Raw genomic sequence first — 17,274 nt, 5'->3', positions numbered from 1 at the left:
CATGTTTTATAGAATAGAATTTGACGCAGAACAGCGTTTTTGCTGGGTATTTTTCTTGAAACATGTCCGTGGGAATATCAGCGAGGCGGCGACGTAGGGATATCAGACCGTCAACAAAAGTCGCACGGCGGCTAACGGCGTAGCGAAGATACTAGCGCTATAAATAAGCGCTTCAACTAAGGATGGCAACCCGTACAATATTTTTGTATACTGTTGAGCTAAGTAAAGTTTGTTGTTTATGAGGTTTTAGTTGTCTTTGAAGCTTTGACCCGAAATATTTTAAAGTCAAACTGCTGAAGAGAAGTAAGTGACTGCTACGATTATCGTAGATATGGCCCTAAAAAAACTGATAAAAGAAGCCTTCTCAATAGTCTAAAATGCAAGAGCTTCCGGGGGGGGGGGGCGTGTACACTATTTGATATGCACTAGATTTCCGGCGGTTTCTAGCGAGGACCAATCAGATGACTGCTAGCAGGTCACTGACCGCCGTCGACAATTAGCCAATGGCAGCCTAGTTACGGGCTAATTGCACCTCTTGTAGCCATCTAGTTTCATGTAAATGTCCAAAACTCAACCCAAGCGCATTTGAGTTGCTGTTTTGAGTTCTTCCGTACGTCTAGATCGATCAGCTTGAACATATCTAACTTTGAAAGTTGGATGATCAAAAAGCGGAGGTAGTGGACTGTAGAGATGAAGTTTTACACTTTCAATGGTGCTCCGCTTCAAATTACTCAACTCGGGAATAGGAGGGAACTTTTACAGTCTTATTAAATGCATGTATGAAAAACCCAGCACATGCGTCAAAACGTCATCTGGCCTAACACCTCCATTTGTTACCAATAAGGGTGTCAGACAGGGGTGCAACCTAAGCCCTACCCTTTTTAATCTTTTTATAAACGACCTTGTTCACGAGTTAGATAATACCGAATGTTCTCCACCCGCACTCAATAATTTATTAGTGTCAAGTTTACTATATGCAGACGACGTAGTTTTATTCTCTGAGACCGAAAAAGGACTGCAAAGCGCTTTAGATAAACTAAACATATTCTGCACTAAATGGAAGCTCGAAGTGAATCTAAAGAAAACAAAAATTATCATATTCAACAAATCTGGCCGATTATTTTCAAAACAAAACTTTTTATTCGGACAAGAGAGAGTAGACATCGTATCTTCATATTGCTACCTAGGTATCACCATAACATCATCAGGTACCTTTTCATTAGCCAAAAAACAATTGTCAAACAAAGCGCGCAAAGCCATGCACAGCTTCAAATGTCTAACCCGTTCATCAGTCTCACCCGATAGCCTACTAAGAATATTCGATTCCTGTGTTAAACCCATTCTGTTATATGGCTGTGAAATTTGGGGTACCGAGAAATTAAATGATACATCTCCGATCGAAATTACACACAACCAATTCTGCAAGAACATTCTTGGAGTCTCTAGAAATAGTAGTAATTTAGCATGTAGGTCCGAATTAGGTAGATTTCCACTAGACATAGATATTTCCGTTCGACTTGTAAAATATTGGTTGTGTTTAACACAAATGGATTATACTAAGCATCCATTACAAGTAAATGCACTCTTGGAACAGCATAACTCCGTCGTAAACGGCCGGAGAAGATCATTGTTGCAGCGTGTTAAAGAAATACTTGATTATAGTGGATATTCTTATCTCTGGTACTCTGATAACTCACTCTATGACCCTGTATATGTATGTAATATGATAAGGAATAGAATTACCAATATGTATATCCAGACGTCTCTACATAATATAAGTATAGATACCGGTAAGCTGAGATTCTACAAAACTTGTAAATCTGTATACGCTAGAGAGAAGTACTTAGAACTAGTTGATTTCGAGGTGCGCTCCGCAATAAGCAAAGTCAGAATTAGCGCTCATCCTCTAGAAGTGGAAAGAGGGAGATACAAGAGATTACCAGTGTGTGAAAGGATTTGTAAATATTGTACATCAAAAGCAGTGGGAGACGAAACACATTTCATTTCCAAATGTTCATTCAACGAAACCGAAAGAATCACCTTGTTTAGAGAAGTCACAAAGACTTATCCCAACTTCCCCACATTGACAGACAAACAGAAGGCCACTTTTCTCTTGAAATCGCAGAACCCACAAATTTTAGAAAATGTGGGGCTTTTCGTCTCCCTCTGCTTCCAAAAAAGAAGTCAAACCCAACCTGCTTAGAAATAGCCAACACTAGTATTAGATTAGAACATTGTTTATGACTGTCCATTGTCACTATGTGTATACTATGTACTTGCAATTAGCCCTCGGGCACGAACTTGCAAATAAACTTCTTATATAAATGGAGCGGTCGCTATACGTGACGGAACGGATCCCGACGAAGGTGAGATCTGTCGAGTTGACCCAACATTTCCCAACAAGAGCAAGCTCTCCAGGACGGACCGCGTACAAAAATGGAGGGAAATCAAATCTAAACTGGTCCTGGGTGAGGATTTTGTGGCGCATTGTGACGCCCCAAATCACAGACTACCGGCGAGAGAAGACATCGAACGCATTTTCCAGGACAGTCACCTAACAGCGCATCCCGAGTAATTGTTACTGTCCAAACATAAACTATAAACGTTACATGTAATTTTTGGGCAGTCCCAAAATAGTGTCGTGTGCTAAATAGTGTCCCGGAGACCTTGGCACTCAGTTGAGAACAGTGACGTGTCTTGCACACTACGCAAAGTTACAAAGCGATATGTTTCGCAGCATATGCTTCGTTATGTCAAGGAGGTTCTATTCACGAAAACAAGATCCATTTTGTTACATGTAATACAGCCAGCGTAAATCACACACTATATAATCGGTCATTCTGCTTCTTTTGGTTTATTTCATTTGTTAATCTTCTTATAATTATGCAAACGGAGCTGACAACATACATGTAACTTTGACAAAGACGTGCACATTGTTGAAAGGTTGCTTCTATGTGATGCAAAACCACTTCCAGAATTTGAATACGTCCGTCACCTAACTGTGTAAACACGATAATGTATTCATGGTAAAACAATATGGCAATGTCAACAAAGCTACTTTAGTGGGAATACAACTTATAGTGCTTATGTTTCTTTTAGTAACTGAATGGGGATGGCTAGGCGACTTCTGAATTGAGCAACCAAAATCCACCTCGGATTTTAAGTTCTATAACGTTTAGTTAACAACTTCTGACAAAACATCCAACATTGTTTCAGATATCGTCGGTGTATCAAACAAATGTCAAGAAGCTCGGGATCACAAGAGAGTGCTTCAAACAGCACCTGGACACTTGTTCTTGCAATGTCGGCGTTACGGCAGAAGAGGCAGGAAATGACTTGGGTTAGCCCTAAGAATGGACACAAATAAATGATCAATGTTATTTTATTGAATTTAGTTGAATTAAAAGTAGGTAGACCCTTCTCTTCCGCCATAAGTCACTTTTGTGATGAGTCGGCTGTATGGCCTCGTTAAAAAGAGGTCACCGATAAGTTAGTATTAGCACTTGTATTGCTATAATCAAATGTACTGTATCCATATTTCCTAAGAAGTTGTATACTTACCTATGTTGAGCCAGTAGATGTACTAAATAGTACACGATCATAATATTGCATGCTATCATGCATGCATTTTGCAATGATGTGTGTCAAGTTTTGGGCTAATGTAACATGTGTCACATTATACATTGTTGTTATTTCTGTAAAATATATAGTAAAAACAGCACGTAGTTCTACAACTCACAATTTGGATCTTGTAATAAGGTAAAAAGACGGCTGTAGTAAGTTGCCAAATATAACGTTACGTTATGTACTCAAGTCGTGTTGTCTGTTGATTCTTCAGTCCATACTTCTATTCTATATATTACCAGTATTTAAAGGGACCAGCTCACAAAAATACATGCTGCAAACTAAAGGAAGCCCTAGAAAGATTTCCTTTGTAATGTATTGACGGTATTTAACAGCTAGTAATCGACGGACAATAGGTGTGAAACATTCCTCCCTGACCCTCGCGTGCCACCGGTCTGGCGTTAATTGGTTACTCTGCATTTGAAAGAACCGGCTTCATGGGCGTTGACCTCGCTAGAAATCTACTGCATAACATTTAGAGCTAGGCCCCGGGGGTTCGCCCACCTGGGTCCCCCCCACAGTGGCCCTGCCCCTGGACCCCGCCAGGGACATTCGGCGGCCCCCGGACCCCTGTCCGACGCTTTGAAAAAATCCTGGCGAGAAGTCTGTACGGCCTGAGTCTTCAAGTTAACGTATTGTGTGGTCCCGCTTATGAATATTAATTAGCCTTCGCTTTCCTCTTCGCTGATTGGCTGAACCATTAATTGAATTAACTCTTCCTGCCGGCTAGACGCAGGTGCAGATGTCGGCTCTGTGGGGTGAACGTCCGAAAGGTCATGGCATGGAGAACGAAAGAAAACCAATTTCCCCTAAAAAAAGTGCTGTAATTAAGCCTTTTACAGTACTTTATGCCAAAAATTTTACTTGGATCATTTTACCAACTATCTTATGCCTATCTATACCAAATGTTACTCATACCAGGGTACAGGGGTGCAAAATATACCGTTATAAGACCGTCAACAACAGTCGCACGGAGCTAACAGCGCAGCGAAAATACCATCGCTAGCGTTTCAACTTCGATAACAAGTTATAAGTACTGTTGAACTCAGTAACGTTAAAGTTTGTTTTTAGTTGCCTTTGACGGTTTGACCTGAAATAGTGTTACGCTAAACTCCTGAAGAGATGTTAAGTGACTGCTGCGATTATCATAGATATGCCCCTAAGAACTGATACAATATAAAGCCTTCTGAATAGTCTAAAATGCGAGAGCCTTAGGCGGGCTTCGCTCCCCCTGGCGGGAACACTGCTATATACGGGATCATGAGGCCCCGCTTATGAATATTAATTAGCCTTTGGCCTCCTCTTCGCTGATTGGCTAGGTCTTTGATTCAATTAACTCTCCGGCTGACGCGCACAGGTGTGGCTCTGTGCGGGGTCACGGAAGGTCACGTCAGGAGGCCAAAAGAAAACAAATTTCCCCTCAGAAAAGTGCCAAAATTAATCATTTTAAAGTTGTTTATGTCAAAAATTTTACTTGAATCTTGTTACCAAGTATCTAAATGCCTATCTATACCACATTTCAGGTCATTTAATTGTAATACCAGGGTACAGGAGCCAAAAGTGTCCTTTTTTGGTCAAAAATTGGCCAAAAATCGCAAAAAAAGCATTTTGTTGCACTGTACACCAAAAGTGTTATTAAATTTATATGAAGGGATTATCAAGGCACATCTGTGTCAAATTTCAGCTCATTCGGTTGCAATACCAAGGTACAGGAGCCAAAAGTGTCCTTTTTTGGTAAAAAATTGGTAAAAAAATCACAAAAATAAGCATTTTGTTGTACTGTACACCAAAAGTGTTATTGAATTTATATGGGGGCATTATCAAGGCACATCTCTGTCAAATTTCAGCTCATTTGGTTGTAATACCAGGGTACATGTACAGGGGCCAAAAGTGTCCTTTTTTGGTCAAAAATTGGTAAAAAAATCGCAAAAATAAGCATTTTGTTGTACTGTACACCAAAAGTGTTATCGAATTTATATGGGGGCATTATCAAGGCACATCTCTGTCAAATTTCAGCTCATTTGGTTGTAATACCAGGGTACAGGGGCCAAAATATACAGTTTTGGTCTAAAATTGACCAAAAAATCTCCATAAAATCATTTTAGAGGCAGATATGAAAAAACTGAGAAAAAAGCATCAAGGTATTGGCCCATTCTACCCCTGTGCCAAATTTCAGGTCATTCGGTCCAGGAACGGCGGAGATGAATCACTTTGAAGATTTGACAGGAGAAAGAAAGAAAGAAAGAAAGAAAGAAACATTACGAATACAATATATTTCACCATACTATGTATGGCTGAAATATAATAACAAGACTACAAATAACTATGCAAAGTTTTGGGTAGGTTATACAAACAGTAATAGTTGTGAGTTATATTGAGTTATATTTCATGTGGAGACGGCCTGGGTACTAACCTAAGCCTAAAGCAACAATGCAAAGTTTCTGGCAATAAAAACTATCTGGCATGATCACTATGCACGCTGTTTACAATTTTGAGACAGGTCGTTCAGTACTACAGTGTTCTTTTTAAGCCTTTACAGGGCATTCGTCAGACTCAATATACAGAAAAATACCTGGGTACCAGTATAAAAATATCAAAACTATTTCTATAGCCTGATCCCTTTGAAAACCTTAGCCTAAGTTCACATGTACCCACATGAACGCAAGGCTGTAGGGCACATCAAAGTGGGATGGGAACTGAAGACAATTGTTGTATCATGATCACTTACATTACACTGGTGACCAAAAGTATCGCTGAAACTAAACTAATTAACCGCAACAAAATCCCGCAGACCAAAAATCCCCCTCGTCCCACATCCGCGCAGTATAATAGCTCCTCACGTTCGCTGTGTTTACAAGAAGGTCGGATGTGGAAACTGAGAGGCCCGAGTGTTAAGGTGAAACGTGAGAGAGCGAGTGTACATGTAAACTGTTGTGTAGTGTGCCGCCCTTTTTAGGGCGTACTCAACCGCTAACAACGGCGCGGCTTTACCTACACACATGACACAGGGCATGCTGTCGGTAGAATGGACTATTTAAGTGGGGCATTCGTGAGACAGTAAGTAACGTAAGGGGATACGTCTAACGTTTGATAACAACACAGGTCGTTCCCCACTCCGCAATGCACGCTCCCTTCTATCCACCTGCTGTATAGCCTGCAGTACATGAAATAATCGGCAGGGGCGCTAGTGTACAGTCACATCTCTGCAGTTTTGTAAAGGTTTCAATGGTTTCAAGGGTTTAAATATGTTAATTTAACGTTATTAAGTACTTATGAACCAACAGTTGTAACTAAGACCAAATAAACTGATTATGAAAACTTGAACACCATGATAGAAAAAAGTAGGAAAATTGATCGTTTGGTAGTCTACCCTAGCTAGGGTAAACGCATAGCAGCTAGTCCCTCGCTACCGCCACAAGTTTGAACGGCACGGGAGAATGCGTGGCTCCGAACACCCCTTCTTCAGACGGTACTGGTGCGCCCTCTGGCAGTTTGAAGCTAAAGCGCTGCAGCAGGGAGGTGAAGAACAGGAAGAGCTCCATCCTGGCCAGCTGCTCTCCAAGGCAAACGCGACGACCTGAAATGATAAAGAACCGCTTCAGCGAAGCGAACGACATTAACCCATACTTTGCATAAACGGTAAACTATCTTTATGCGTATCACACCAGTTTTACACAGATGATAAAGGCGGCGTAAGACTGGACTTTAAGAGTTGATTCATCCACGCTGGGATGGCCCCAAACTCTTTCCAACGAAGGTGGTGAGATCTGAAACCTACGCGAGATGTGGGTCTTCTCAAACAGCCCTATTTACGTCCCTCACTTTTACCTGAGCTGTGGGAGGAAATAGGTGAAAAGTGGCTTTCCAAAGGGCACAACAATTTGGAACTGCTATGCTAGGAATCCCAACCGATGAGCTTATACTTAAGATTCTAAGTTAATGATCCTAACGAGAAGACAGACCACTTGATGCTTATGACATGATCATGATAGCTGTATGGCTAAAATATAAATGGAGGCTTCTTTCAGGTCTGTACAGGCTGACTATATGATGATGCTCTCTACTTCATATCGTTTACACGAATGACTCACCGATCGAGAACGGAATGACTTCGTCTCTCTTCACGAACTTCCCGGCGTCGTCAAGGAAACGGGCGGGGTCGAAGCGGTGCGGGTCCGGCCAGAGCTGGGGGTCGTGGTGCACCGCCCACAGGTTAGCCTGTACAACGGTGCCCTGGAATCACAGGCAATGTATTATTGAACTGGTGGAATAATGACAAGGATGAAAAAGGTACCTGTGGTAGACTGTGTAACACAAAGCTCTGCTCTCCTCAGAGGCTGTAACTGGCCCCTCTCCGCAAAGGATCGGCTGGATGTTGGGCGAGTCGCTATAAGCGCGATTTAATCGTGCTAGTACCAGTGGGTGCCAATGTGAAAGCCCTAACTACAGGCGGCCAGCAAAGAGTAAAATTTAACACGTACAGAGCCTACTAGACATAATTTGTAGTCAATTAAACTGTCTAGAGAGAGATAGAGAGATACTGAGAGACTGAGAGGGGAGAGAGAAAGAAAGAGAAAGAGTGAGAGGGGGGGGAGAGGGTGACAAGCATTCAGCACCAAGGACAGACCTGTCCCGCTGAGTGCCGACAGTGCGACACTACCAATGAGCGCACTATAAAGACGCCCGTCATGACCGAACCTCGCACTCATTGGCTAAACTGCAAAAGGGTTACATTTTCTATGATGATTCTTGATGAGTGGGAATAGGGAAGCTGAAACTTGGTCATGTTTGGGATAGCTTCGGTCTAGGGCAACGTGATAACTTTTCCTCAAACATGTAGCAAGAGGGGGATTGGCTAACCAATCGGGAAGGCCGGACGGCAGGCCAGTATGCTTGCCTGACATGAGAGGATGCTAACTTATCAGCGGCTAAGAAGTACCTTAGGAATGTGGTAGCCCCGGAATGTGACGTCGTTGCTTGCGGCGTGCGGCACGGAGAGGGGAGCGATGCTTGCCAGCCGGCTCACCTCGGTAAGGGTCGCCTCCGTGTACGGCATCTATAACAACAGTCACATTTCACGTACTAATCAGAATATGATATAGCAAGTGCTTTGTCTGCTCTACAAGCAAGTTAACTGAGAAGGATAAGTAAAGAGGTGGGGGACGGTACAGGGACGTGTACAGCAAACTTACACACACGTTTTACGTAATCAGACTACCAAGTCCATTGTCTGCCCTGCATACGCAAGTTGCTGTTTGAATAGAAGGATAAGGGAAGATATGGTTTTTCATAACACATAGCTGATCGCAGTGGCAGATCTATATTGACTTCGCAAGAAAAAAAGTTTCAATTTTTTTCAGGCAAATTACAAGAGGAATCGGATGAAAACAATACACTCGTCATGTCAATGTGGTAGGTTTATTTAATCTTTTCACCACGCTAATTCCAACAAATAAAAACAAAAAAAGGACAAACTTGAGTGCGATGCGCCATTGAAGGGTCCTGGCTCTGCCCGATGACGCTGTCTATCTCCTGCTGCACTTTCTCCTGCATGTCCGGATGGAGAATCATGTAGAGCAGGGCCCAGCGGAGTGTGGTGGACGTGGTCTCCGTACCGGCCAGGAATAGGTCCATCACAACCTGAAGAAACATTGGGTAGGAAACAAACAATATTGACAGGAGGCCAATAATTTGTAATTTGTCAAAGGTGTGGACCCATCAGACATAAACAAACATGTCTGGAAAAAGTCCATCACAGCCTGGAGAAACATTCAGGGTAGGAACCACAAAACAGTGAAAGAATTTAGATAGCAGAGAGCAGGTGGATTTAAATAAAAATATATAAAGGGGTTTGGTGCGACCAGATCATTGCGCAGCAAAATGCAAATGTGAGTAATATGTAAATGGTTAGGTGGAAACTTTTACGACATTATACAGCACATTTGAACATCATGGTCTAGACTAGAACTTTCTTGCCTTTGTCATGTCCCCGTTCAAGATGTAAGGTATTTCGCTGCTTATACGCAGTTGGAACCATGAATCTCCTTACTACAAACTACTTAAAACGCAATTTTCTCTAGTGCCCGGAGAAATAACCTTGTGAGTGTGATATAGTTATCTAATACAGCAGACTAAAACTCTTAGTGGTTGCAGAAACATTACACTATTGATTAAAAGTATGGCGGCCTTGAAAGGGCGTCTTTTGTAGAATCTTTATAAATAAACAAATACGTAGTGTCTGGACCCCAACTTTACGTGTGGTTAGGCAAATGTTATGCCTAAGGTATAATATAAGATTGCAAAGACCACTGTTTTTCTTACCAAAATGTTCTGCTGTTCCGTAAATGTCGTGTTCTCGTCTTCTTGTCTCCGTCGTTTCTCCAGGAGAAAGGCGTCGATGAGGTCCCGGATGTCGTTCGGGTCAAAGGTCGCCTCGTGTTCTTGGATCTGCTCCAGGATGTGAGTGCCGATGTACGCCTCGACTTCACGTAACTTTGAAAAAATAACAAAAGAAAGGTATAAGAACCATCCAGCAAATATAAAAATCAAAATCAAAGATATAAATAGTCATGAAAAGAAACGTATGAGAAGATACAATCAAGAAAGGTGTGCAATATTCATATGAACTGAACAGAAGAGTATGAAATAATCCTATGAACAGAAAAGTATGAAATAATCATATGCAACTGAAACATTTGAAATACTCATACAAAAATGTCATATGAACAAGAACGTATGAAATAATCATACCCACATACAGGTGTGAAATATTCATATGAACAGAAATATATATAAATGATAAATACACGTACCTTTAAGAAATTTCGATTTACTGCAGGAATGTAGCGAAGAATGGGGATTAATGACGGTAGCAAAGCGCTACCACTTCTCGGGATCGAGAAAAAGTGGTCGATAGCTTCTATCAGTCGTATGAATTTCGGGTCGTCGTACTCGTAGCGAGAGCCAAACACGATTGAGCAGATCACGTTTGAAACGGTAACTTGCATCATGTTTGAGATGCAAAAGCCTTGGTTTTCTTTCTTCAATATTTCGTCACTGAGAGCCCTCGTTTCTTCAAGAATTTTCCCTTCCAAACTCCGCTTTCCGACGCCGAAATCTCGCAGACTCATCAAGGTGAACTTACGGTGCTCCTTCCATGTGGTGCCGTACGGTTCTTGCACGACGCCTGAAATGTTCCATATAACGTTAGTGGTGATTAACAGCATGTATACATTCGATATCATTAGGGCATAGAAAATCAGAACAAGAGTTGAGAATTTTAGCTCCACGTTTACAGTGCTGTGTTTTGCAATTGGTTTTACAAAACATTATGGGTAAAGTGTTAGAGTGACCGAGCGTTACAGACGTTTAGGGCCAGTCACAAATTTGACTCGCATTGGAAAAAAAGTGCCTTACGGTTTTAAGATTTGAACTTGAAAAGATTCAACTTCTTTAATATTCATCAATCAATACTGAACGAAATGGGGGAGATGATTTGGACCGATTAAGGGTAGGAGAAAGGGTTAACATCTGTAATCTAACATCTGTAAAGACTTATAGTATCGGCTATGAGTCTAACTCACAAAAACTAAGATATTTCTCGAAGGTTTCTTGCTGTCTACATATGCTGTATATATGCGACTATGGTGCAAACCGACGGTACGTGTGACAAGACTGGTACGAGATGTACTAAATCTTACCTTTAGTCTTGTAAGTTGCCAAGGTTGGGTTCAAGGGTCTGGGTCTGCTGGAGAAATGTTCAGCGTTCTTGACGAAGGCCTCCCGGATCACATCGTAACTGCCGAGCGAGACCACCCGAACCGGCCCGCGGTAGTAGCCGATGATGTCTCCGTACTTCGGGATCCACTCGGTGACGGCTAACTGGCCTGCCTGTGGGGAGAGAAGAAGCCTTTAGTAAGACTGCAGTTCACAAAGACACGCACACACACACACACGTACACACACGTGCACACACACGGCAAACACACACACACACACGTACACACACCCTGACCCAAACCCTAGGAGAGTAGTCTACCATATAAATAGGGGTGTCGGGACGTATAAGTGTCGGTCATGGCCAGGGGCATCATGTGACACATAGGGGTGTTATCCTTTTGTGTGTGTGTGTGTGTGTGTGTGTGTGTATGTACATGTGTATTATACTAAGTTAAACATGAATTTATCGTACTAACAAAAATGATACAAACATAACATGATCACTGTCAATCTGCAATACATCATAGTGTATTTGGTCCCCAGACTGCAGTATTAGCAAACTTCAACTCAGTGGTTACACAAATGAAAACACAACAACATCGCCAGACCTTTGACACGCCAAACAGCGGCCAGCCCCGTGGACCTGGGGGGAAGTTTGGGGGTCGCCGCATGATCCAGGCGACCAGGAGACAGCAGCCCGCTGCCACCAAAACCCCTAACAGACCCCACGAGGTCCATAAGTCGCAGAGCCCGTCGATTACCATCTGAAGCCGGCTGTTGGTTTCCCGAAGGTACGAAATGGACTGAGTCTGGAAAACTGACAGACGGAGGGTACGTGTACAGAAGTAAACCACGCCCACGGAAACAATATGGCGTCTGCTGTGACCTCGACCTGCCGATTTAATTTGTTTTGTCTGACAGGACAACAACCTCTAACCTTTAATCGGAAGGGCCCATTCGCTTTTGAAACTGCATATTTGTGCATGCGCAGTCTCAAATGATCTAAAGAGCTTCAATCTAAACGTGCCTAAACTATTTGAACTATTTTTGGGGTGATTGTTTTATGCATTGTTCAGTTAAAGGTAGTGTTGAATTGTAATGTTTTTGGAGCGTTTGTATGTAACTTTTTGTAATGTGAACAGTGTTTGTAGTTATGCAGGACAACTCAGATGCATATGGAATATTATACAACTTTGTATGCGGTTAGGACTTGACCTATGAAAGAAATTGTTAGTTTTAGCTCCCCCAGCGGTCATTCTTGGTACCGCAGTAGTGATTCCAGCCGTTGAATGAAAGTAACTTTTAAGGATGTCATCCTGTGACAACTGCAAAAATAATAAGATAGGGCGAAGAAAAAACAAAATGGATGGGTAAAAAACACTAATATGGCTAAATGTTCAAAACAGACACTATAAACCTTGTAACATGAATGAAGTGACGAAACGTGACATCACAGTAAACAAAACATTTATCATTTATTCAAGAAGTGCACAACAGCAGGTAGATTGAAACTATTGTCGTAGACTGGTATCACTTGCCGAGTTGGAAACTACACTCATTGGTGCAACTTTTTCAATTGTGAAACGAGATTAACTTCTTCAACTACAGTCACGGCTACCTCCCTAGTATATCGTCAGAAGAAAATAAAGAAATCCTTGTTTTTTTTTTGTAATGAAATCAGGCGAAAATTAATAAGTACCCTGATGTAATCCATAAAATGTAGTTGCTGGGAGTTTCCCAAGGACACAACATCGTCACCAGCCAAATGACCCTAAAAATGCCAATCGTGACCACACAGCCGGTGCATACTGACGACTTCACACAACGTCCCTACAGCACAATGGACAAGATTCGCTGGCTTCCGGCTTCATACAAAATGCCATTCTAAATAAAAAGATGAAGGTTAGACACCCAGATAATTAGATACACAAATAAAAAGTTACACAAACAACTGAATAAATTTTGTACACGGGTGGATATCCAGATAGCATCCGCTGTCATGCTACCTGACGAACACTCACGAGTAACACCTAAGGCCATGTTGATTTGATTATATGGATGACATCCTCTGGGAACTCCAAAATTGATGCGAGCGAGCGAATAAAAAAAAAGTTTGGCAAAAAAAAAAAAGTTGCCTCCAGTGTGAAATCAAAGTGGCCAGGAAGGTTGAACATAGGACTAAACACACATAGCATGGTATACCAACACTTAGGTGTAGGGACCAGTACATTATACAGGAGCAAGACATTTTTTTCTTCTTGGACCTATCCGAAATAAAACAGACCTGAAAAAAAATCAGAGGAACAGGTTTCGCCAATTACAAAATGGACACACTATGTCGGCAGGCATTTGGGGTCATACCGGGGGCCAAGAAGACAGCAAGAGGAAGTCAAGTAGAGTTTATAGTCAATTGTACCAAGTTTCTATAGTCAAAGGTACAAAGACAGTTAGCCCGTATTACTTGGAGATGGGATTTGTAAATGCTAGTGGGAGTCCAATAGTCCACCAAACAGATTCCTTTGTAGCAAAACTGACCAATTACCATTGTTTTGAGTATTGCCAGTTCTCAAGTTTCCTCTGGACCAGAACAGGACCCGAATTTCTGTACTGGTACCTCCCCCTACCAACAGAAGATTTTTTTTATTTCTGTCCTTTCACATCTTATTCTTTGAGTTTAGATTTATTTTGGCATTCTATGGCATTAGACTATGATTAATTATCTGTTTTCTGATACTTTTTTTTCAATCTACGGAATATTTGTGCTCATTTTACAGCTGCTTTGTACAATTTATTGTGTGGTGGAAAACTTTTTTTTTTTTTGGAAACGGCCGAAAATTGGTGCGAGCGCGGATGTCATCCATATAATCAAATCAACATGGCCTAATCTACAGAAACTCTTGTCCAGTCGTGACATTTAAAAGCTGCTTCACATTTTGCGAAGTTTTCGGTAGAGGTAGTAAAGCTATTGTCCTTTGAAAAGTCTGGAGTAGCACAAAATGTCAAAATTTTCTATGGTCCTTAAAGTGCTTCAAATAAAGTGCTTCAAATATCCACCAAATCAGTACTGCTTATCTGACTATCTGGTATGCTTCGTGGCATCTTGATGTATGATTTTGCTTGACATTATAATTTTTTCCTAGCTGTTACACTTAGGTACTTGAATATATAATGTACACCTGTCTGTACAGGCGTGCGGTACAATTACCAATGTTTTGTGATTGTGTTGTTTCAAATTTGTCTGGGAAAATTTTCATTTGATGAAACATCATTGCCAAGTCTGAAATCCATTTCAGCTACCACCTACACATATAGGCGGAAATTGCTTCATTGTGTTTCTCCACGTGCCATTTCAATTAAGGGCATCTTGAATATACATACCTCATGTACAAATTTTAAACACGGCTGACAAAAAAAGTTCGTTAGTCTAGAATTCTACCGCAGTCATGAAAGCTATACCTGGGGGCTCATCATCATTTCCCGTCTTCTTTGTTCTCACGTCACTGTACGTCTGCATGTACCGGCAGTGTTTGGTCCTCTGGGCGGGTAACCTGTCTGATGCCGGATTCTGCCCGTTAGTTGATGGTGATTTCCGGTGGTGTAGGTCCTGCCTCTACATGGCCTGCTGCAGTTGGTGGCGGGTTATTACAGCTTACAGCATACAGGGGGATCTTGTAGTGGTCGTTTTGCTCCACGTCTTCCTTGTAAGCAACTGCATAAGGTTGGATCTCAGAATCCGGTTCATGGTCGTCTTCGTATGTCACTGCATATGGCTGAATGGTCTCACTGTATCCCAGTGTTTGGTCTTGGGAAGGAGAAGGTTGGCGGTCTGTAGGATTATTACTGACAGATGCGGCTTGCATTTCAGCGGAGTCGGCGTAGACTACTGCATACGGCTCGATTTTCTCGCTTGTTTCAGTTTCGGAGGTTGTAGTTTGATGGTCATTGTCTGTTCCATCCGGTTGGCCACGCTGTTCTAAACCTGCGCCACGGTAGAAGCGTTTGTAGATGAAGAGAACACCTGCTGATGATAACAGGAGGAGGAAGGGTGCTGCTACAGCACTGATCGTAACCAGGGTGTGGATGCTGCTGACATCCTTTTTGTTTATTGGGTCTCCACCTGGGATGGTGACATAGTCCATCTCAGTTGTATGCTGAGAGACTGGCCTACCATCCGTGTGCTCTGTAATGCTAGTGTCCTCCATTGGAGTGGTCTTACCGTCAGGACTTGTGATGTACGCGTCGTCATAGTTGGCGTCCCCCATCTCCCCTTCCGACCAGTCAGTGTTGTTCTGGCACACGTCCTTCCTCACGGTGGCAAGGTAAGTTCCTCGTAGTTCAACAGGGTACGTACACTTTGGGAAAGCGTCAGTAGAGATCTGATGAAGGTGTGGTAGGTTGCAGATGAACCACGTAAGTTCTTGTTGCATCTCAGGATGTGTTTTCTACATAACATGAAGAAGTCTGTTTTCTTCAGCTCCATGGCAATATGGCTTTGGATGGTCGCGATGCGATTCTTTGACAAAAATGTAGCCCTCAATGACTTGGGCAGCACTAGTGCATCAACCGGCACAGAGGTCAGGAGGTTTAAGGACAAATCTAGCATGGAAATGCAAGGCAGGCCACGAAATGCGTAACGCGATATGCTTGTCATCACATTCTTATTGATGTACAACGTCATGATGCTGTCAAGTCCAAGGAACGTATCAGCCTCTGAGTGTGAAACAAAATATGTTCTATTAGTTATATTATAGTTTTTTTAGTTATATTTCCCCTTTGTTAAGAAAACCTTCATAACAAAACCTATTTGTTTCTAAATTTTCGTCATTACCAAGACGTCGGACCTATATAATTCTTTAATTCCTTTTCATACCCATAAGAACTTTTAAACAAGTACTGGATGGAAAACTTTAGGTTAGCATTTAGATGTGGTAGATGTACCAACTACTGAGTACAAGTATATTAAATCAGCTCAGACAAGACGAAGAAACGGACATCCAATCCTATCACTGGAATTCGTTGTCATCAAATACATTAGACGCACCCTCACTAGATAGCTTCAAACAACATGTGCAGTCAAATATGCAAAGGGTCGGTCTGACAAACTCGTTCAGTGTAATATAACCAGCTGCTGTCGCGCTGCATGTCTGCAAATCTGGTGTGTTACACCGAAAGGCGGTTATACCGGCTACATCGATACCGATGCATACATGTATGTATTAAAGCTATTTAGGTCAACAACACGTACGTCTGAATCACTTTTAACTCACCTAGACAAGAGATGCGGTTGTCCGTAAGGTAAAGGCTTTGCACCAACCGCAGACCTCGGAACGCCCCGGACTGGACTGTGGAAACGTTGGACTGTTCGATCTTCAGTTGCTGAAGGCTTGACACATTTGGGAAGGACCATGCCAGCAGAACAGAGGATCGGAGATGCTTGATGTCGATCACTTCGGTTTCTCTGTGGAAGCCGGTTGGTAAAGCATCGATGCACCAGCGGAAGTTGTACCTAGCCCCTCCATGTCCTACCCAGCTACAGGGGTTCTCATATCCATAATAGGGGCAGTAACAGGCTTTCTGATTAACACTACAGCTGTCAGGGCACCATTGGGATGCTGCAAGCACGTGATGTAGATGTGTGGACACCAGAAGTAACAAGACCAGTGCCTTGCTTCGCGGCATCCTGTCGACTGATGCCTTTGTGCTTGAACTATTTTCTTTTACTGTCTGCGTCATTTCATGTAAGGACCTCATGAATACATACACATCGCACACGTGGCTGAACATACACTGTACACGTGTTATACACTTGTCAACGGTTTGTAATTTTTTCAAATTTGTCTGAGAAAGTTGATTCTAATTTGATGAAAAATCATTGCCACTGGGCAAAGAGAAAAAATTGCAAGTCATTTCAGCTGCCACCTACACATGGAC

General features: G+C 42.2%; 1 protein-coding gene across 1 annotated transcript; it reads right to left on the bottom strand.

The window, feature by feature from the left end:
- Positions 1-5,933: 5,933 nt before the first annotated feature.
- On the bottom strand, positions 5,934-12,223 carry LOC118415263 (cytochrome P450 2U1-like). Its single transcript, XM_035819717.1, has 8 exons — positions 11,952-12,223; positions 11,325-11,514; positions 10,437-10,810; positions 9,946-10,116; positions 9,100-9,264; positions 8,564-8,680; positions 7,716-7,857; positions 5,934-7,201 (listed from the first exon to the last, which is right to left on the bottom strand). Exons 1-8 carry the CDS (start codon positions 12,105-12,107, stop codon positions 7,020-7,022), a joined length of 1,497 nt encoding a protein of 498 aa, XP_035675610.1. The 5' UTR covers positions 12,108-12,223; the 3' UTR covers positions 5,934-7,019.
- Positions 12,224-17,274: the final 5,051 nt, after the last annotated feature.

The sequence above is a fragment of the Branchiostoma floridae genome, chromosome 5 (assembly GCF_000003815.2).
Source record: "Branchiostoma floridae strain S238N-H82 chromosome 5, Bfl_VNyyK, whole genome shotgun sequence".
In the NCBI taxonomy this organism is placed as follows: domain Eukaryota; kingdom Metazoa; phylum Chordata; class Leptocardii; order Amphioxiformes; family Branchiostomatidae; genus Branchiostoma; species Branchiostoma floridae.
This window is presented reverse-complemented; position numbering and strand designations above follow the sequence as displayed.